The following is a 23,330-nucleotide window of genomic DNA, read 5'->3' on the forward strand; positions in this document are numbered from 1 at the left end:
CAAAGGCCACAGGCCTCGGGCTTCCCTGGTGGCGCAGTGGTTGAGAGTCTGTCTGCCGATGCAGGGGACACGGGTTCGTGCCCCGGTCTGGGAAGATCCCACATGCCGCGGAGCGGCTGGGCCCGTGTGCCCTGGCTGCTGACCCTGCGCGTCCGGAGCCTGTGCTCCGCAACGGGAGAGGCCACAACAGTGAGAGGCCCGCGTACCGCAAAAAAAAAAAAAAAAAAAAAGGCCACAGGCCTCAAAGCCAGGCCAGAGGGGTCTTTCTTGGTCTGGCTGAGAGTCTGAGTGAGGTCAAGCAGACGGGGCATTGGAGTCGCCAGGAGGCTGAGAGAGCTAGCCTGGGTTTAGATGACAGTCCCGCAAGGCCAAGCGTGGTCAGGAAGGCAGGGCCAGTGCTGCACAAGCTCGGGAAGAGAAGGAGTACATACCTTAGAGACCTAGGACCCTGGAGAGGAAAGGGAAGGTGCAGTGACCTGGGCTCTGGCTCTCGGCCATTGGACTGCCCCTCTCTGGCCCTTTGATCTCTGGCATGTTACCCCCGCTAAACCTACATTTCCTTCCTCAGTAAAATAGCAATAATAATACTTAATTGCCCTGAAGATGCTAAAAGAGAAAATGAACAGTTCTGACACACAGTAAATGCTCAATAAATGTTAGCCCTTATTTAATAACAGTAGCTGCCATTTATTGAGTACTTACTGGAGGCCAGGAATAATAATTCTACTTCTGTCTGGGTTCAAAGCCCATTTTTTATTGTTACCCTACCTTCTGACCATTTGAAGACTGGGGTAGGTGAAGGGAAGAGTTACGAAGGGACCCAGAGATAAAGGGAATGTTGTTAGTGAAGTCCTAAGACTATGAGACCATGAGACTTGTTAGTAGTTTCTTTGAAGATTAGGCCAAATAAAAGAGAATGTTGGAAGATAGGATTAGAGGTAAATTGAGACCAGATAATAAAAGATCTTGAATGCCAAACTAAGGAATAAGTCTGAAGGAATAAGATCTTCGTTTAATTTGGAAAAGAGAAGACTTCACACAATAAAATGTCTGAAAAAACTTGTCTTCATGGTTCCAGAGAGGAGGTTTTTTAAAAAATGAGTAAAAACTTCAAGGAAGCAGATTTTGACCTGATATATACATATGTACACACACACATATGTAACACCATCTACCCCCCAAAATAGATTTCTCATTGAAAGAAAAAGACTTTAAACCCACTATGAGAAACATCCCGAGCTACATCTGTAAGGACTGCAGAAGTGGAATCTTTGCTAGCAGTTTATAAACCTAGCTGTTCTATCACTATCTTGTTCTGATTATCATTTATTTATTTCCACCTAGAAAGTTATTCTGGATGGATGACAGCTATAGGACCACAGGGGAAGAAAAAATTAAAATAGTAATAGTAGTTTGATTACATGACTGCTGGACAACCACACTGTGTATGAGACGCTTTATGTGTCGTATTGGAGAGAAAACCCTCTCATCCCCCAATCATACTATTTTGGAAACAACTCTGCCTTGAATTTGTTTCCTACAAATTTTCTGACATTGATCAATTGGACAGCCATGACTATGAAAAATTTATTCTCCCTTTGTTTTAAAGTATATTATTTTACTAATAAATCAGGCACCAACATCCCTACAAAACATTTGTAGTACTGGAAGTCAGGCTTATATTTTTTAAGTCCTTCAAAACATTAAATATTCAACCTAATTGTGAGATAGTGACAACTAGAAAGGGTCTCACTTTGTATACTATGAGTTCTCTGAATTCTCGGAAAGAACTAGACTAATAAGAATTTGTATTTTTTATAGGGTGCGCTTTGGGAAACAGGGAGTTAAAAATCTTTCGGAAGTTAACTTGGTATAAGAGTATGAAAAGCCTCTGTTGCTCTAGTTCTAAGGAAATGCTCTCCTTTTTTTCTAATAAAGCTTTCCACAGAAGACAAACTCTGTACACAATAAACAGGGTAAGTATAGGACAGAATTACTACAATTCATTAACTCTCAAAAAAGTTATTCATTTTGACATGTAAGGGAGACTTTATTTATGAATGTTAGATGTGCTTCAGAGTGCTGTTCTGTTAAAATTCCATAAAACAAGCCTCGAAATGCAAGTCATTTGTGCCAGCTCCAAGTACATAGCTGAAGCAGCATTTCCAGAGAGACTAGGGCAAAGGACAGAGCTAACCACAAATTGGCAGAAAAGAAACAAAACATAATCGAGTGTTAATAATTCACCATAGTTACTGCTCTTAAAACCAAAGTAACTAAATAATACGACTGTCATCTGTTTACATTTATGCTTGTTTTCTGCATCTCTACAATGAAGTGTTCAGTGTACACGGATGTGGGCAGAAAATCAAAGGCTGCAGGGCTTTATCTGAAATTAGAACAGTAATTTTAATGTGTACGTTTTGATTTTATTATTATGCTTTCTCTATCTCTGCATTATAATCTCTTAAAGGAAGAACACAAGTATTGGTTTATTAAATATTTTGAAGCATTCACATTTTGTATTTCCATCATGTGTTTGTTTGTAAGCTTGTTTGTTTCCTGAGCACATTGTAGTGACTGTTCATGTGAATTCGGAAAGAGCAAAATTAGAACTTTGGGGAAAGCCAAAAATAACAGGGAACACCCTTTTGTTCTGTGAAAAACACTGGACTTAGATTCAGCAAACCTAGATCTCAGGCCTAGTTTTGTCCTGGAAGCTTGGGAAATTTAACCAAGTTATTTAACTTCTTTTTTCTCTACCTCTGCAATGGGGATGTCAATACCTAACCCATCCTATCTCATAAAGTGGATATGTGAATAAACTGAGATAACGTATGCGGAAAAACATTATAAATTGAACTACTCTGCAGTTGTAATGAATTACTCTTGTCGTACCCCTTTCAAACAATCTCCCATTACTAGCACATAGTGTTTTCAGTACTTGAACATGTTTGACTTTCTGGATGATTGAGCATGAAATCAAATCGGATTTGGCTCAGAGTCATTTCTGCAAAGGGATGTAATCATCTTAATACAGTATTCTGGATAGTTTCCCCTAATAAGACCCCCTCTTGAGTAACACATTCCAGTGGAGAGTCTCTGTTGCCAGTAAATTAGGCTTTGTCCATATAAACTCATATAATCTGGTTCGTATATATAGCATGCCCCAAGACATTTTCAGGCATTACAAAGTCTTGAAAATTACTAACAGTTGTTTCTCCTTTAGTATTTGGGCAAAAAGTGAGGAAGATCCCTAAGCAAGTCGACTTAGAATTACTAATAACTTCATGAGAAAGAAATGAAAGCATGTATCAAAGTAGCTTTTTAAGACCCAGTGACCATTGATTTGGTTCTTGCATCTCTGACCATGAAAAAGCATTCTGAAAGAAAGGATAGTGGTTCCAGAGGAAGTCCCTGAAGATCTGCCATTGGCTGTTTATAGAGATGAAATTCAAATGCCCTCAGATGATAAAAAAGGGCCTGAACTCGTTTCAGAGAAGAAATGGTTTAAAGTGGAAACATAAATATTGAATAATAACAGGCATACTATAGACCTTTTCTTTATTTTTTATATTTTTGAGGATAAGAAAAGTGTAATCTATTTTTACTACTACAAATAGTCATGAAAGCACCATTAGATGACATTCTAGCTGAAGAGAAAACAGAAGTTTTGCATTAGTGTGAGATGTTAATTTATTATTGCATTTAGGTCTACCGACCATTTGAGGGAGTTAGAAGTTAAACAGCTGTATCTCTAGTTGGTCTCTGCATATTTTAATCCAAATATGGTAAAGGGCAGGGCTAAATAAGGGAGTGTTCGTATAATAAACAGGGCTCAGAACTTGTAACAGAAGATTAAAATACACTCCACCCAAGTTCTCGCGTGGTTAACTTTGCACTTTGGTTAAAGTCTCATTTAGATTTAAATTTCTAAACTTTGCTTACAAAATTAAGTTTTCTTTGATCTCCTCTCTTCTGAATTGCAGAAATCAGATAAAACTACTTGATAAAATGATTTCCTGTCACGCTGCTGAAGATCCTATTAAAAAGGTTGCTATCTTTGGAGGAACTCATGGGAATGAACTAACAGGAGTATTCCTAGTCAAGCACTGGCTGGAGAACGGCACTGAGATTCAGAGAACAGGGCTGGAAGTAAAACCATTTATTACCAACCCAAGAGCAGTGAAGGAGTGCACCAGATATATTGACTGTGACCTGAATCGAGTTTTTGGACCTGAAAATCTTGGGTAAGACTATATGTTGTGTTGTGTGTGTATGCATGCACACGTGTGTGGATGTGGATGTGTCTGAAAAGTAGTGTGTGTGAGAGCATATGTATATACGTTTGATATTCATGTTTGTACATATAGTCGCTCTTGTGAATAAGATCACTTTCACTTTTGTTATACGCCATTATGAATTACTCAGTTCTCTAAACTGGGCATTCATGGGCTCTTTTATAAACTTTTATAACCATCAGACTGTTCTTAACTGATGTTGTTTTTAAATGTATTCTACACAGACTGAGACAACAAATAACAAAGGTTCTTATTTTTAAGTCGTATCTTTAAAGAAGCAGATTTAATAGTCTTTTGCATTAAATGAATGTTTGGCCACTATGCTTGGATACATATTTGTTAGCTTCTAGGTGATTTACTACTATGTGTTTTGCAACTATGTTTAAGGTAGTGCAGAAAGTTCTAGTTAAGAAAAGTGTAATGTTTTAGTGAATATTTGTTTAATGAAAGAGTGAATAAATGTCTATCATCAGAAAACATTAGACTGCTCTGTGATCTGAGGAGTAGATGTACTACCTTCAGTAATGGATTACTAAGACCTGAATTTTCTGAATTTAAATTACTGCTGATGATACATTGCATACAGTGTATGCAATCATAAATTTGCCTTTTTTTTACATCATTAGAGCTACCGCTGTAGATATATAGGCTTCTAAGCTTTTTACCACTTCTTTCTTTCATTTACATAAAACTATTATAAATTCCTACTCTTCATGGGGCACTGTGCCAGGTACTGTGGGAGTACAAAGCTATGGACAAAGTGGTTTCTACTTTCAATGGGTTGGCAGACTACAAGCTAAGATATAAGTCATGCACAGGAACAACTAATGGAGCACCGCTTTATGTACTCATTTTCTATTAAATCCTAATTTGAGTTTAAAGAGTTACTTAATCTCATCACAGATCAAAAGATGGTTACTACATTTATACAAATTTGCCTCACTTTATGGAATAAATTCTTCTGGGGCAATTATACATTAGCCATAGCTTGCGTATCAGGCCATGTTCTCACCAACATAAATTTTAATTTCAAAAATGCTTTATCTTCATGACTGAGGTTATGTCAACACAATTAAGGTTTATCTATTCACCTAAAACAGCTGTTAACTAACTCATATTACAAGTAAGGATTTCTTGAAGAATAACTTTTAGTTGGCATGTTAACTTCCCAAATAACTCTGAGATGAACTAGAGTGAGTTTTCTTATTATGACCACTCAATAACATGCATTTCAATGAGAGTAGTCTCTTTAATTAAATTCACTTTCTACTTCTTGCATTTAACACTTATCAGAGGCTAGACAGTTCTCTCTCAGGGTAGTTATGGAAACTTATGAAATAGATAAGTTAATTACATTCTCTCATCTTCCCTCTCCCAAATTTTGCTGCTTTTCCTCTATTCGTCATCTCAGTGATGTCATGATTACCCACCAAATCACCTACGGAAATCATCTTAGAACCTTCCCCATTCTTCATCCCCTATGTCTAGTGGGTTACAGAGTCTCCCAATTATTCAAATATTGAATAGTTGTAGGTATTTTGCAAATCCAGTCTTCCTCACCATTTTTACTGCCTTAGTTTACTTGTTCTATAGGTAGTTAGAATAGCGTCCTAAAGAATCTTCCTGCATCCAGCCTTACTCCAATCCTCCCTACCATGTATTGTCTGTATGGCACTAGCCATAGGGATCATTCTAACATGCAAATCTTGTCATGTCTTTCCCCTGCTAAAAATTCTTCAGAAATCTCCTATCCAGAATAGAGTTAAGTAATTTAGCATATAGATGTCATTCCCTTTAGGATATCGTTCCTGCCTATTCTTTCAGCTTTATCCTTTGGGACTCTTCCCGTGGGACCTGGATTCCAGGCACAAGAGCTCAAAGTGTCTATTATCTTTCAAGACTTCAAGCCTTGACCATGGGCAACTGGGTGGCTGTGGTGTGATTTACTCATATGGGGGAGAATGAGAAGCAAATCAGTTGAGGGAGGGGAGAATTCATGAAGTTGTTGCATGAATTAACTTTTAAAGTGCATATGTATCCTTTAGGAACTATGTCTGGTTGCATGTAATAGAAATCTGAAAACAGTAGCTTAAACAAATGAGGGTTTCTTTTTCACAAGTAATAAGTCCAGAGGTAGGCAGTCCAGGGCTGGTACAGTGGCTCAATGATATCATCAGTGCCGCAGACTCCTCCTATCTTCCCACTGCACCGGCCTTGATGTGCAGCTTTTGTCCCATAGTTGAAAAATGGCTGCTCCACTTTCTTGACTGATTTCCAGGCAAGAATTACCCAGGCGCAAACTGTAGGTCCTTTGAAGATACTAACAAAAACAGTCAGAGAATGGAAATAAATGGAATTAGAGAGAAATGTGGTTGAATGCTTTAATGAGGAAAAATAAATTTAAATTATCATGTACATTAAGAAAAAAATGTATCCTAACCACTGGGGGTGGAGCAGGTAGAGACTCATTTGAGAATTCAATAAAAACCGTCAACCGTCATCCCAGAAAATGCATGTATGCATATACCTGCAAATTTTTGTATTTTTGCAGGGTCTACACACTCTTCTCGTTCCTGGACATCACTTAAGAATCCCTAATTAGATGATGTGAGCACCTAACTTTGACTATTTTTGTGCACTAGAACTAGCTGTAGTGCAAAAAAAAAAGAAAAATCGGTGCATTTGATGGTCTAGTTCCATTATAGCCTAGTGCACTTAACTACTAAGAGACTGTTGATTAAATTAATGGAAGAATTTTGTTCAGAGTTGAAGTCAAATGATAAACTGAAATGTCCTTCTTGTGACCAGCCACATAAATGAACTATTATTTGCAAGCATGTCAATGCAACATTACATGGAATCAAATAGAAGGAAAAAATGTAAATTTTCGATTATAAAGTTTTCAAATAAATTTCCAATTCCTTTACAGATTTTTCATATTAAAGGTTTGGCAACTGGTTTCTTATATACTGTGTTCTTATTGTATATTTATGTTACCTTAGCCGCAGATGTTGTTAATCTTTTTCTCTCTGCTAATAACAGCAAAAAAATGTCAGAGGATTTGCCGTATGAAGTGAGAAGGGCTCAAGAAATAAATCATTTATTTGGTCCAAAAGATAGTGAAGATTCGTATGACATTATTTTTGACCTTCACAACACTACTTCTAATATGGGGTGCACTCTTATTCTTGAAGATTCCAGGAATGACTTTTTAATTCAGATGTTTCATTATATTAAGGTAATGTCAATGTTATTAATTTACAAGTTAGCATAGGATCCATAATTTTAAGTCACTTATAGATGTGAAACAAGCAGAAAAGGGTCAGGAGGGAGGGTCCAAGGGAAATGGGGGGCTGCAAGGAGCGCCAGAATAGAGGTAGTAGTGACAGGCGGGAGAAAAGGAGAAGAAATGAGTAAAACAATAAATGCAATGAATAAAATAATAAAACATATGGACCATTGTGTCTATAAAATTTTAAATCTTTTATCAAGACAGCCACCAAATCATAGGCTATGTGGTAAAATTAATACCAAAATTTTAAATGGTATGGTTGAAGTTGCTCAATTACCATTTTAGGAAGCTCAAAATATAGTCATTTAATGTTGACTAAAGACCAATGGTAAAAAGATTGGCTCTCTTTAGTCCTGCCCTTGTCTTCATTTGATTCAGATACCCTAACATACATCTGATCTTTCAGTACATCATATAGCTAATCATTTTAAGGCTCAAAAATCTACAAGATGAAAAAAATCAGCAATCCATTGCTACACCTAGAGAAAAACTGCTAGAGAATAACAAGCCAACAAAAACACACATAATAAACTGTATGATTACTTTTATATAAAGGATAGCCTTCCTTCCGGAGAGCTGGTAAGATCTAGTATGATTTAATGGAAAGAGTGTGACCCATATAGCCAGTGCCTGGGTTCAAATCCTGGCTTTCTCTCACTAACTTTGAACAAGATATTCAACTCCCCAAACCTTGCTTTCTTCATTTTATAAAATTGACATCATAACAATACTTACCCCATATGGCTGTTATAAGCCTTAAATGAGATAAAATATTTAATGCACTTAGCTGAATGCCTGGCAGATAGTAAAGATTATTAGTTTTGTTTCCTTGAATTTTTTGGCGTTGACTAAATAGTAGTTCTGGTAAGAGATCATAATGCAGCTATTCTTTGCTGCTGATTGAAGGGAGAGCTGAATACTTTGCTTGCCAGGCACAGAAGCAGCATGTTATCAAAACTGAGAGGGCTGTCTTGAATTCTCATTCAGATAAGTGGAGGTAGGGGGAGTTAGCCGACATCTGTAGGGACCTAGCCCATAGGGGTAGAAAAAGAATTCTTTAAGAGACCAATACTAAGCTACATAGTAAGTGTAACCAGTGGTGAAAACAAAAATAACCAAATCCATTCAGAAAAAGAATTTATTCATATTCTTTGTTTATGGTTCTGGGGAATTGTTTAATGTACATTTTATCCAGAAAGCTATGTATTATCCAATTTTATATGTAATTCATTTATGTGCTTTCAAAGCTTTAATAATACCATCGGATTTTAGAGTGTGTTTCATAAAGCTGTCTTACTAATCTTAGTTGATGAAGTGAAACATATTGAAGACATTATTGACTCTCTAATAGCAAAGAGAACAAGGCATATGGTCTTTACATAATAAGAAAAATGTTTTAAATTCTTTTCAGACTTCTTTGGCTCCATTACCCTGCTATGTTTACCTTATTGAGCATCCTTCCCTCAGATATGCAACCACTCGTTCTATAGCCAAGTATCCTGTTGGTAAGTCATATTTCCCACTGTCACAACTAAACAAAATATGTCTGAGATGAAACTCTGAGAAAATTAATTTAAAGACTATTTATAGCTACTTGGCTTATCATTATGGCTTATAACTGTCAAGTAATAAGCAAAATATCGCAGGCAGTCTCTAACTATAGCAGATTTCCTCAATTTCATTGAGCAGCTTTCTACATTCCAGGAAAAAACACTGAGCTGAGGGAATTTGAATCTTTTATAATGGACAGTAAGCAGCCTGCCTTTTGCTTAAGGAAGACACCATCCTTATCCTCCAAGACTATTTACTATACAAACATTCTTTAAAAATATAATCTGGAGCCAGGGCAGTCACTATCTTGCTGGCAAGATGTGCAGAAGTACAAAAGACCCATGGAAAATTCTCTCCCAACATCCCTCTTAGCACCTGCTTTGCAGTAGGGTCTCTGGTAACCTGTGTTTGTTATCCATTCACTTGTTTGCCCTGTCAGTCACTGGGCTGTGAATTCATCTTTACCTTCTGGTAACTTCCAACATGCAGGTTTGCACTCTCATACACCCTCCCAGACAGACAGTCTCTTTTTCTATATTCCATTCTCTTTCCTGAGTGACCTATTAGCGTAATTGTTTGCAGACCACACTATAATCATTAAAGTTGCTGTCACGACTTAAAATCTTTTTTGTCAGATCTCAGGTGGTTTAAATAAGAGAAATTTAATTTAAAAACAAGTTGTCAAACAATAGAAGCAAATTTAAGGTTATCTTGGTTATTCAATTATTGATAATTTTGGTGCATAATCAAGGGATCAGTTGAGGCAAGCTAAAGAGCCAAGTATAGGTAATTATTTGAAACAAACCAAATGCTTGACAATAACGGATAAAGTTTCTTTTTCTCTGTGACACCATATAAAGCATAGGATTTCCAAGTCTTGAGAGAGCAATCTTGGTCTATTACATTTAGGGGGCAATGCTGCTCTTAGGTAGAACAAATATCTACTGATATGTTTGGCTCGTAAAAAGAGAGCCAAATCTTTCAAAGGTTTCAATATGGGGGAGTATTAAGATCATCACAAGTAATAGAAATATTATATGTTCTCCTTTCAACTTTACTATTTTATTTGGAATATTTTTTATATCATCCAGCCATTGGGGGGAAAAACACTTAAGATCAGAGAGACACTCTCTCCAACTCAATGCTTTGTAATACTCCTATGACTTTAGGTGCCGCAAGATGTTCATTGTAATTTCAAGCATCATATGCCAACATGACAATATCTAGTGGAAGAAGGGAGACTCCCAGGAACTCCCCTGCAGACCTTCCATTATGGCCAGTTCAGAACTGGGTCACATATCCATTCTTAAATTAATTACTAGGATTAACGAGATTACTATGATTGACTAAAACTATTCTACATTTGCTCCTGAGTTGGATACCCCAACCAAAATCAGGACTCTGTCAGCAAGGAGTAAGACAGAATGAATTTTGGGTAGGCAACCAACAATGTCTTCTACAGTATGCATACAAGACATATCCATGAACACATTTTCACACATTTGTACAAATCATTTATGTACTGATACATACCTTAACCGCACTTATATCATATACTTAAGTATATCCAGGAAAGCTAAGCACAAAAATGAAAATGAGGATAAAAGAGAATACAGTAAGATTTTGTGAATTGAGAAATAACAGAAGTGGATGAAAATAGAATAGGTGGAAAAGACTGTATATGAATTGGTGGAAGAGAGTGGATGATGCTATACTTGGTAAATGGTTTTATAAATGGTTAAGATGATGATTGGAGTGATAACAGTGTGGGAGACTTGGGCAGGAGGGAAGGGACTAGATAAGTGGTTTAGAGAAAGAGTATTTTGTAGGTTTATGGATGGATGCTTGACAGCCACAGGAAATAGACCTGATAGTACAGGCAGAATTTTATTGGGGTGAGAAGAAATGAATACAAATTGTTTCTACAGAAAATTAAAACCATTGCACTATCATGTTGGGATGGGTTGTTATATTAAAGGCAAGAATGTTGCTCTAGGGTCACATAGATTGTCATTTGACTTAAATCCATGGCTCATTTAGTCTAGATTTCTATTACTAAATATTATAGATGTGTTTTCTCCTACAAGCTAAATGTTCGGTCCGTGACAGTTTCTCTTTGTGGCCACTTATTATTTTGTCAGTATGAATTTGTCTACTCCTTTTACTATATTATTACTTTTTAATATTTTGATAATATTGAAGGAAATTTAAAGAAAAAAGACCCCAAAACCTTGCTGCTATAACACAACTCTTTGATTTTTTTCCATGTTCTCTCCCAGTCTTTATTTACTATGCATATAACTTGTACATGTGAATGTTCTGCTTTATTTTTTGGCTAACATTAGGTCTCAAATATTTTCCATGGTGCTGCATGGTCCACCTCTTTAATCATTTTTAATAATGGGATTCTAGATCTTGATATATGAGAATGCTCGATCTTATATTCTAATACTTAGATGAGTGTGACTGTCTCTCCTTCTGTACCTAGGTATAGAAGTTGGTCCCCAGCCTCAAGGGGTTCTGAGAGCTGATATTCTGGATCAAATGAGAAAAATGATTAAACATGCTCTTGACTTTATACATAATTTCAATGAAGGTAAGTAGTAGGCAGAAATTGTTTCTTTAATTGTTAGCTTGTGTGTGTAAATAAATCAGAAAAGGAAGATGAGATGGAGTACACATAATGACTTAATCACTAAACATTGAAATAGCAATGGAACCTAGGTTACATTTGCCATGTTTGTGACATCAGTTGCTTTTTAAAAAATTTAATCACTTCAGCCATTCGTCAATGACCAGTGTAGACACATTCAAGAAAAGCAGCTACCAAATAAAGCTCCCCAAATGAAATCCTCATTTTCCTATTAATCTCCATTTTTAAAAGCAATGAAATACAAATGTCCAATAAACAGATGAAAAGATGTCCAGTATCACTAGTGGTCAAAAAGTGCAAATTAAAATGCAAAACCATTTTCTCCCATTAGATTGGGAAAATATTAAAATCTGATAATATTAAGTGTTGGTAAGGGTGTAGGAAAAGGAGACATTCTCCTTCCCTGCTGGTATAAATTGGTAAAGACACTCAGAGGATAATTTTACAGTAACCACTTTCTAATATGCACAGATCCTATGACCCAGCAGTTCCACATCTCAAAGAAACACAAACACATGCACACCTACATGCCACATACAAGGGTGGCCACTGCAGCATTGTATGTAAAACAATGTAACATTGTAAAAACAATGGAAATGACCTGAATATCCATCAGTTGGTTAGTTAAATAAAATAGCGTGGAAAGATCTTCAAACTACATCGTTAATTGAAAGAAAGCAAGTTGCAGACCAAAACATACAATATACCAATTTGCTTCAAAATAATAATAATAAACACTTGCAGGGATATACATAAATATATATGTTAGTACATAGGAACAGTTCTAGAAGAAAACATATCAAACTGATAACAGCAATTACTGGGGAGAGGAGGGGAAAACCAGGTTGATTTTGTTTTAATTGTGTTCAGGAAGAATGATGTATTCATGTATTATCTGTGCAATTACAAAACAGTTAGATGGGGCTGGTGGTGAGATGGGTACATGGATCTCTATGTACTATCTGCTCATTCATTTGGTAAACCTAAAACTGCAGCAGAAAAAATAATGAAATCTATTAATTATTTTAAAAATAACTTAAAATTTGTAAGAATAATATAATAAATAATATAATAAAAGTAAAATCAAAGAGGCATCTTATGTAAATAATTATTCATACAGGCAGAACTGAAATTATTTGTTGAGGAATGGGCCATTACAGTGACAGAGCTGGTGAATAGTTCAGTGCCTGTGGGGAGTATAATCCCTTAACCTGTTTGTGCATCCTACTGTGATCACAGGAATTTCTTCCGTGCCTGGGAATCCTTTGACTCCAAAGTCACAAAGACTGAAAATCAGCATTCTACCACCTTTGTCTGAGGACAGGTTCTATACGGTCTAGTGGACCTGGTGTTGGGAAGGTCATCAGTTATTCACAAGAAACCATTCAAATAGTGAGTGTGAGACTATGATGTTAAGAAACAATGCACCCAGGTAGAAGGCCACAGACCTGACTGAAAAAACACATGGTTTTCAAATCACAATCCATAGATTCCTGCTACCGGGTAGGGATTTAGTAGCTGTCCTAGTAGCTCCGGGACAGCCAGCCCACCTCTGCTTCAATCAGAGCGGTTCTATCTGTTTTATCCTTGTAACATTTCATTTAACCAAAGGATTCTGCAATTCAACATTGTAAAACCATTATTAATTTAGACTCTCCAGTTTGATGGATTTTTAACTAACATGGAAAGAGCACCATTATCCAAACAATGCTGGCAAAAGGATCATAACCGTCTGAAGAAAAGTCTCTAGAAATGTATAGAAGAGCTCCATTTTGGGCTCTGTGCTACTCAAAATTATTATTAGTGACTTGGATAAGGACATAAGTGACATGCTTATATAAGTGGTAAGTGACAGGAAGCTATCAGGAAAATATCTGGGTTCAAAAGGTGTATCCAAAAAGTTCTGACAATATTTAACAATAATCTAGACCAAATATTTAAGGTTAAATACATCAGAAACAAAATTTTACTTTCATGTTAAAAAATCCCAGAATGAAGGAGGTGATAGTCTCTTTTCTGCTTGGCTAAACAACATTTGGAGACCTCTGAATAAATTCCAAGTCCATATTTCAGGAGAAACATCTACAAAGTAAAGGTTAGCCAAGGAGTTAGTTGAGCACGTTGAAGAGTTTGAAAACCATAATAGGAATGATCCCAAAGACGCACATAGAACTTCAGTTTACAAAGTACATTCACATGTATCCTCGTGTATGTGACAATATGAGTGGAGACTGATAGAATCAAAGATACTTAGACTGGCAACAAGAAGTCTTAAGGCCAATTTTATTTCAGTTTCAGAAGTGTTATATTGGAAAGGAATTAGACATGTTTTCTGTGACTCAGAGGCCAGAATAGAATCGGTGGGATAGTGTTACCTAAAGACAGAAATTTCTGGGACTTACCTGGAGGTCCTGCGGTTAAGACTCACGCTCCCAATGCAGGGGGCCCAGGTTCAATCCCTGGTCAGGGAACTAGGTCCTGCATGCCTCAACTAAAAAAAAAAAAAATCCCACGTGCTGCAGCTAAGACCTGGTGCAACCAAATAAATAAATATTAAAAATAAAAAAGAAAGAAAGAAAGAAATTTCTAATTAACGAAGCTGACCAACAATGGAACAGACCACATTTTGTGAGGTTGTTTAAAAGCAGGAGCAAGATGACCACTTGGTCAGAAAGATACGGAGAATATTCAAGCATCGATGAAACTTAGGCATTTGAGACTCCTTCTAGCTCTGAGATTCTAAGTAGCAAAAACATGCTCCTTTGTGTTCTACCACTTTCTCCTTTCCTCCCAATGGACCTTCTGGTTTAAAGGTATGACATCTGCTGTTTCCATCTTCATCTTGGAAGGTGTGGTAAATTCTAAAAATGGCCACAAATTCTTCCCTTCCCTGCTTCCATGTCCTATCAAGAGATGGAGTCTGTTTTCCTACCACCTGAATCTGGCTTGGCCATGTGACGTGTTTTGTGCCACAGAAGAGGTTTGAAAAGAACTTGAACATCAGGGCTTGCTCTCTTGCTGACCTTGGGAACCTTGCACTGTCATTATGTGAATCAGTCCACCCTAGCCTGCTGGATAATGAGAGACTGTGAGGCTGAGAACTGAGACACCCCAGCCAATAGTCCTGCAGCTCCGGCTGACAGCCTGTCAAATACCAGATATGAGAGTAAAGCTGTCTTAGATCATCCAGCCTCCTGCTGACCTGCCATCTCACCACAAATGCAATGAGCAAGCCAATTAGAAATCAGCCAGTCCAGCCTAGACCAGAGGAACAGGCCAACCAACTCACAGAGTCATGAGCTAAATTAGGTGGTGGTTGTTTTATGCCACTAAGCTCTGGCATAGTGCGTTACGCAGCAAAAGCTAACTGATACAGAAGTAATCACGGGGTATCTGCATTCCAACCCTGGCTGCGCTTTCCGCGCCAAGGGGAAAGGAAGATTTTTCTTTGGATTGCAACCATAGCACACTAGGGGCTCTACGCTGGATGAAAGTTCATGCTATTTATTAAGAGTTTGCCTGGTATAAATGTAAACTACTGCTTTTCCAAGTTTCTGGGCATTGGGTTGTTTAATGCTGCGTCTTTGTTGGTTGGACTCCACTGTTGGCAGACTGCCTGCATCCCAATATCTCACTGCTCAGGAGCTACCCAAATGTTTAACATACTTAGTTAAGAGAAGGAGCACAGTGGGGAAGTCATCTAACCAGTTGAACGTCCTCCTGAAGTTATGCAATCACAGAGTGTCAGAGCTGGAAGAGTCCTTCAAGGTAAACTAATGTGAAACCTTCATTTGAGAGGTAAAGAAAGTGAGCTTCGAGAAGTTCAGTGTCTTGCTCAAGTTTACACAGCTAGGAGACTAGAGCCTAGGTATCATGACTCCCAGTCCTAGCCTCTTTCTCTCCCACACTGGCTTTTTAAGTTCCGTTTTCTACCTCTGTCCTACCTCGGTGTACTTGTGGACAGTGTGTCGGTAGGCATAATTTGAGAACATCTTTTGGTTTAGTGTTGTTTGTGAACATCCTTAACTAAAATTTCATGGAACCATATAAGACCCCGAATAGCCAAAGCAATCTTTAGAAAGAGGAACAAAGCTGGAGGCATCACATTCCCTAACTTCACACCATATCACAAAGCTGTAGTAATTAAACCATATAATATTGGCATAAAAGCAGACACACAGATCAATGAAACGGAATAGAGGGCCCAGAAATAAACCCATGTATATATGGTCATTTAATTTACAAGAAAGGAGCAAAGAATATACAATGGGGAAAGGACAGTCTCTTCAATAAATGGTGTTGGGAAAATTGGACAGCCACATGCAAAAGAATGAAACTCAACCACCATCTTAACCACCATACACAAAAATTAACTTAAAATGGATTAAAGACTTGAACATAAGAATTGAAACTATAAAACTTATAGAAGAAAACATAGGCAGTGAGCTCCTTGAAATAGGTCTTGGTGATTTTTTGAATCTGACACCAAAAGCAGAAGCAACAAAGGCAAAAATAAACAAGTGGGACTCTGTCAAATTAAAAAGCTTCTGCACAGCAAAGGAACCCATCAACAAAATGAAAATACAATCTACTGAATGGGAGAAAATCATATATTTGCAAATCATATATCTGATAAGGAAGTACTATCCAAAATATGTGAAGAACTCATACAACTCACAGCAAAAAAAAAAAAAAACAAAACTGTGATTTAAAAATGGGCAGAAGATCTGAATAGACATTTTTCCAAAGAAGACATACAGATGGCTGACAGATACGTGAAAAAATGCTTTACATCATTAATCTTCAGGGAAATTAAAGTCAAAACTATAATGAGGTATCCCCTCACACCTTTTAGAATGGCTGTTATCAAAAAAATAAGAAATAACAAGTTTGGTTGAAGATGTAGAGAAAAGGGTACACTTATGCACTGTTGGTGGGAGTCTAAGTTGGTGCAGCCACTATGGAAAACAGCATAGAGGTTCTGCAAAAAATTAAAAATAGGACTACCATATGATCTAGCAATTCCACTTTGGGGTATTTATCCAAAGAAAATGAAAACACTAATTCGAAAAGCTATAGGCACCTCTGTGTTCATTGTAGCACCATTTACAATAGCCAAGGTATGGAAACAACCTGTGTCCATCAGTGGGAGAATGGATGAAGAAATTGTGGTATCCATATACAATGGAATATTATTTAGCCATAAAAAAGAATGAAGTCTCGCTATTTGTGACAGCATGGATGGACCTCGAGGACATTATGCTGAATGAATAAGTCAAGCAGAGAAAGACAATTACCATATGATCTCTCTTATATGTCAAATCTAAAAATGAATAAATAAAAATTTAAAACCAAGCTCGTAGATACAGAAAACAAATTGGGGGTTGCCTTAAAGCAGAAACAGGTAGGGATGGGAGAAATGGATGAACTGTCTGAGGGGTTTTTTAATTTAAATAAATTGAATTTTTTTAAAGCCACTCTAACCTATTAGACAGCCTGGAAGTTTCATTTTTCAAGCACAGTGTAACCATGAAAAACTCAGTAAGACACAGACAAATCCAATAAATAGAAGAAACAAAGAAATCAAAGAAAATAAGAAATCGAGTGTTGGACTCTTTGGTGTACTGGATTGGTTCAGGATTATGAAACCTAAACTTCTTATTGTTAATAGAAAGGGTACAAGTCCTTTATAATATATTGTCCACTTACTCCATAGGCCAAGGAAGTTAAAGGCCTCTGGGACCTGAGATCTTTAGTCATAGAGCCAACGCTCAGCATTTTGGTAATGCTGGCAATAATGAAATAAGATAACACTAGAGCAAGAGCTGTTATGGCCAATGACATGTGCCTCTAAGGGTGGCTTTTTCAGCTTTAGGTTAGGACATTCAAGCACCAGAAAGAAGGTCCTGTACAGTGTCTCAGTGTTAGTGGTGGCAGAGCAGCTCTCTGCCTGAAGCTGTACAAGCCTGTGGAATTTCTCTTAATAGCCCCAAGTTGGAAATGTGCAAGATGTCTATAAACCATAGAAAGAATAAATAAATGATGGCATTTTCTCACAGTGGAATACTATACTGCAAATAAAATGAACAATAGCTACATACCACAATAGGGATGAATCTTCCCCAAAAGTTGATCTTAAGAAGACAGACACAAGATGCATATATTGATTGATTATATTTGTAAAATATTCAGAAGTAGGCAAACCTGAACTATATTGTGTGGGATTCATGCACGGGTGGTGAAGCTGTAAAGTAAAGCAAATGAGTCGTTACCAAAATTAGTGGTTACTGCTCAGATGGGAAGGCGGTGGGAGCATGATGGGAAAGAGACATGCAGGGATGCTGGTATGCAGGCAATGTTCTTGTCCTGGGTGGTGGTTCCATGGCTAATCACTTTACAGTTCATTAAACTATATACTTATGTTTCATGTACTTTCTGAGTGTTATACTTCACAATAAAATGGTTCAAAAGCAAGAAAATAGTGTGTTCTCCCTGTAACTGTCTGTCTTCAGTTTTCGTTCTTCTTCCTTCTTTAAAGTATCAACTTCCCTTTTTTCAGGAGATTTTGTTAGTTGCTATTTATACATATTGTTTTTGCCATAGGTAAAGAATTTCCTCCCTGTGCTATTGAAGTCTATAAAATAATGGAGAAAGTTGATTATCCCAGGAATGAAAGTGGAGAAATTGCTGCTATTATCCACCCTAAACTGCAGGTAACATTCACTATTTCTTTTAAATGTTGAAAATAATGATGCCCTACCTTTGAGTAGAACTTTACAGTCCATAAAGCACTTTACATGCATGAGCTCATTTGATGTTCTCAAAAACACTGCAGTCTAAGGTATTCAGACCGTCACTCAGTGAATATTTACTGAGTAAATCCTTTGCTGGCTCTGGGGGTACATCAGTGAACATGGTTTATATTCTTGTGGAATTTATAGTCTAGATATACTAAAGTCTAAACTGTGATCTTGAAATGAAGATAACCAGATGCTATAACAGAATAATGAGGTGGGGATGGGGGTCAGAGAATGTGAAATTCCTGTTCAGGTGCAATGGGTAAGAATTATTATATCTATTTTAATATAAGAAAACAGAGGCTCAAAAATTATATCCTTCCCATAGTCCTATAGTTATTGATGACAGATCCAGAACGAATGTTCTTTGCAGTTGACCACATTGCTACCACCTCCCTGTGATCACTACTGTATAAGTTAGAGCAAAACAATCAGAACCTCTTTCTTTGGAATGTTTTCTGCCGCCTTTTCCTGACTCCTCAAAACCTCAATATCTGCTCCTTGTGTGGTTTGATCAATAATGGCATAGTGAAGGGGAAGAAAAGGCTCATAGGAATGTATAGGAGGTTTAAAACTGGAAAAGGCAGAGATAAAAGCAGAGAGGAGCAAAGATTCCAAAAAGCTAAAACATCCATCTCCATGCACAATCTCAGACCTCAGAAATGTGGAAGTGATCCAGTGGGTTGTCTAGTCTGGTACATTCATCCCTGGATGCACATTGCCTAGAGAGCCTTTTGAAAAATAACAATCCCCCACTCTGGGATAATCTGATCTTATTGGCGTGGGTAATTAGGGTAGAAAACCACTGATCCAGTTCAGACTCCCGTTTAATGACCCTAATGATAGTTATTCAGACTTACAACTTAATAAAGTAGCCTGCCCAAAAATAGACTCGTGGAGCAAATCCAGCTTTGTGCCTTAGTGGGATCCGGGTGGAAACTTGAAGAAGGAGCCTTGGGCAGTGTTTTAAAGGACAGAAAGATAAAGATTGGGGGAGAGAAAAGAGGAAAGCACTACAGGTAACAAAAATTGCACATACAAGAAACAGAGGCCAAAGTGATGATGTCACAACCGGCTACAACACAGGATTTAAAAAAAAAATTTATTGGAGTATAGTTGCTTTACAATGTTGTGTTAGTTTCTACTGTATAGCAAAGTGAATCAGCTATACGTATACACATATTCCCTCTTTTTTGGATTTCCTTCCCATTTATGTCACCGCAGAGCACTGAGTAGAGTTCCCTGTGCTATACAGTAGGTTCTCATTAGTTATCTATTTTATACATAGTTATCTCATTAGTCATCTATTTTATATATAGTATCAATAGTTACAAATGTAAGTTTTACATTCCTCAAGGATATCCATGAAAAATACAAAAATCATCCTGGAGAGGCAGAGAGGTAAGATTGATGGGATCACTAATAAACAGGGCTAGTTGTAGGTCTTGAAAGTCAGGAAGGATCATTTTGATTTGGTAGACAATAAGGAACGGCTCAGTATTCTACAGGAGGGATTGACTGATTGACTATTTCAATAAATATATTTGAAGGACTTCTCAGCTTGTTCTGGGCCCTGAGATTCAAGATAGGGTCTCTCATAGAGCTTCCATACTAATAAGGGGAGAACAGATCGTGAATAAGTAAACAATACATCAACCACATGATTTCAAATTGTAATAAGTGCTATAAAAGAAATAAACAGAATAATATAGGAGCAGTTAACAAAGGGTTCCTACTAGATGGAGTGGTCAGAAAGAGCCATCTCTGAGATGAGGGCATGGAAGCTGGAACCTGGAAGGTGAGAAGTCAGCCGTGTGGAAAACAAGTGCAAAGGCTCTGAGGCTGGAGCAAACTTGGAGTGTTTGAGGAACAGCAAGAAGACCAGTGTCAACGGAGAGTAGGAAGTGAACAGAGACCCTGGAGCCAGAGACTCAGGCAGGCACCTGGTTATGAGTCCAGATTTTATTCTAAAAATGATGGTTCTTAATCAGGGGTGCTCACTAGAATGCTCCAGGTTCCCTCTTCCCACCCCCCAATGCTTGGAGCCTATCACAAAAGCACTAATACAGTGCTTCTCAAGCTCCAGCCACATGAGAATCACCTGAGGAACTTTGTAAAATCCTCATTCTCCGGCCCAGGGATTCTGATTTAATTTATCAGGGTGGAGACAAGAAGTCAATTAGGTTCACCAGGTGATTTTCATGTGGCTCAGGCTTGGGTAGCACTGCCCATCGGAATCTCTGCAGGTGGGGCTCGCAGACAGTGGGGAGGTGTTGAAGAAACCCTGTCCGTCGTTCTGGGGCACATCTCTGACTGAAAACCACTGGTCTGGAGCAGTAGTGCTCAGCCACCCTGTCCTGTAGCATCACCTGGGGCTTTAAAAAAGATACAAACAGCGGATTATAACAGCGAGTAGCATGAGGGAATTGGAGGAGGTGTGTGATGGAATTATGCTTCTTGATTACATGCTTATATGACCCTGTGCTATACATTTGTCAAAACTCATAGAATCATACCCCAAAATGGTTGGATTTTACTGCATGTAAATTTAGAAAATAGTGATGCCTGAGCCCCACTCTTGAGATTCCCATTTGATGTATCTGAGATGGGGCCAGCCTTTATTCATCTATATTTTTCAAACATCCCAGGTAATTGTGACATGCAGCCAGGGTTCAGAAAATCGCTGTGGTGCAACGCTTCTCAAACTTAAATGTTGCACCTGTGAACCTCTGGGGATGTGTTAACATGAAGATTTTGACTTAGTAGGTCTGCGGTGGGGAATCAAATTCTGCTTTTCTAACAAACTCTCAGGTGATGCTGCTCCGCTGCTGGGAACTGTTAGAAACACAGAATCTCAGACCCCCACCCCAGACCTATAGAATCAGAATCTGCGCTTCAACAAGATCCCTATGTGATTTGCAAACACAGCAAAGTTTGAGGAGAACTGCTCTAGGGTTCCTTTGGGGTGCCAGCACTGGTGTTTGAGGGCTCACAGGTCCAAACCCTGGTGGGGACCTCTCAAACGATTCAGTTGTTATCCTAATGTGGGGACACGTATGGGAAATATCCACGTCGTCTTAGAGTTTTCCCAGCCCACACCCCACCTTCTCCCACCAGTTCTCACCAGTATAGAACCTCCTAGCATGCAGGCACAACGTCACTCATTTTTTATCCCCAACAGTAGAATGTCTTATACACAGAAGGCTCTTAATGGATATTTCCTAAATTTTGCTGAGCAGAATTTAACTTCAGGTAGCAAGAGTTAGGATATACACCTGAGGAGACACTCATTTAGTTTTGCCTTTTGATATTATAAATCTCTTTGGCAATATTCAAGCAAACTATAATCACATGTGTCAGTTATAAGCATAAAAAGGGGAACTATTAAAACCGCTGCCCAAATTAACTGCTCAATCTGTTTAGTCAGATAACTCACATGCCTCTACGCTATCTCTTTTAGAATAAGACAATGCTGTCATTTTAGTTGTCTAGAGCCTGACATAAACATTTTTTTAATTTATTTTTTCTTCAAGTATAGTTGACTTACAATGTTGTGTTACTTTCTGGTGTACAGCAAAGTGATTCAGTTATACATATATGTGTTCTTTTTCATATTCTTTTCCATTATACAATGTGTAAAGTAGGCGAAAAATCTAATGTAATTTATGTATTCTAATTGTTTCCTGAGAGGATCAAGACTGGAAACCATTGCACCCTGGGGATCCTGTGTTTTTAACTCTTGATGGAAAGACTATTCCATTGGGCGGAGACCATACCGTGTACCCAGCGTTTGTAAACGAGGCTGCATATTATGAAAAGAAAGAAGCTTTCGCAAAGACAGCTAAACTAACACTCAATGCGAAAAGTATTCGCTCCTCTTTACATTAGAAATCACTTCTAGCTCACTTGTTATAGGGTACGTTGAAAAGTTCTACTAGTTCGTAAGCTCCTGAAGAGCAGAATTGTGCCTTATTCATTTCCACAGCACCTAGCCCAGTGCCTTGCACACAATGGACATTCAGGTAAATTTCCTGAATGAGTGAATACATTAATGAATACCTTTTATAGATATCGTACTTTATGTGTGTAACTTATTCAAAGAAGCACATTTCTTATTTCTGTATAGCTTTTTATACCTTCTACTTTGATAGTTTAACATTCTTAGTAAACAGCCTTTGAATTTAAATTTTAACATTGAAATAGATACTATATACACAAAAAAATAACTTGAGCATATAATTAAATGTTGTGTGTTTTCAAGTAATATAAAAATGCTGCTAGAAACTAATGGTATTTTAAATTTTTTCACATTTGACTTAATGATAAAGTATTAAGGATCCAGTCTGTCGACTTTAGCAGTAGTTGTGTTATCTGTAGATTTTTCAATGCTCTTTTGAAGATGAAATGTGAACAAGAAATGAGGGCTGATTGTAAAGGTGACATTATGAATAAATCAAGAAACTCTGAATGGTCCTTTGTCCACTGACAGCCACCCGCACAAAGCATCGCAAAATATCACTTCTCTGGCATGCCCACTTGTTCTGGGTTGACCTCAGGGAGCGAAGAACCTCCTTCAGACCTCTCACACGCCCCGCTAGAAGCTCACGTTCCTTCCCAACTTGGCAGGCATGTTGCTCCCAGCCCTCCCTTCTTACTTTGAAAGAACATGCTTGCCCTTCTTCCCAGCCAACGTGTAAGGAAGTCTTTGGGCTCCAGTAGCATAGGTAGTAAAGGCA

The 23,330-nt window shown here is 37.7% G+C and overlaps 1 protein-coding gene across 1 annotated transcript; it reads left to right on the forward strand.

The window, feature by feature from the left end:
* Window positions 1-3,850: 3,850 nt before the first annotated feature.
* Window positions 3,851-23,062, forward strand: ASPA (aspartoacylase). Its single transcript, XM_027130678.1, has 6 exons — window positions 3,851-4,250; window positions 7,344-7,539; window positions 9,005-9,098; window positions 11,633-11,740; window positions 18,401-18,510; window positions 22,285-23,062. Exons 1-6 carry the CDS (start codon window positions 4,015-4,017, stop codon window positions 22,480-22,482), a joined length of 942 nt encoding a protein of 313 aa, XP_026986479.1. The 5' UTR covers window positions 3,851-4,014; the 3' UTR covers window positions 22,483-23,062.
* The last annotated feature ends 268 nt before the right edge of the window (window positions 23,063-23,330 follow it).

The sequence above is a fragment of the Aethalodelphis obliquidens genome, unplaced genomic scaffold, assembly GCF_003676395.1.
Source record: "Aethalodelphis obliquidens isolate GAN/ISIS:26980383/991018 unplaced genomic scaffold, ASM367639v1 scaffold38, whole genome shotgun sequence".
NCBI lineage: Eukaryota > Metazoa > Chordata > Mammalia > Artiodactyla > Delphinidae > Aethalodelphis > Aethalodelphis obliquidens.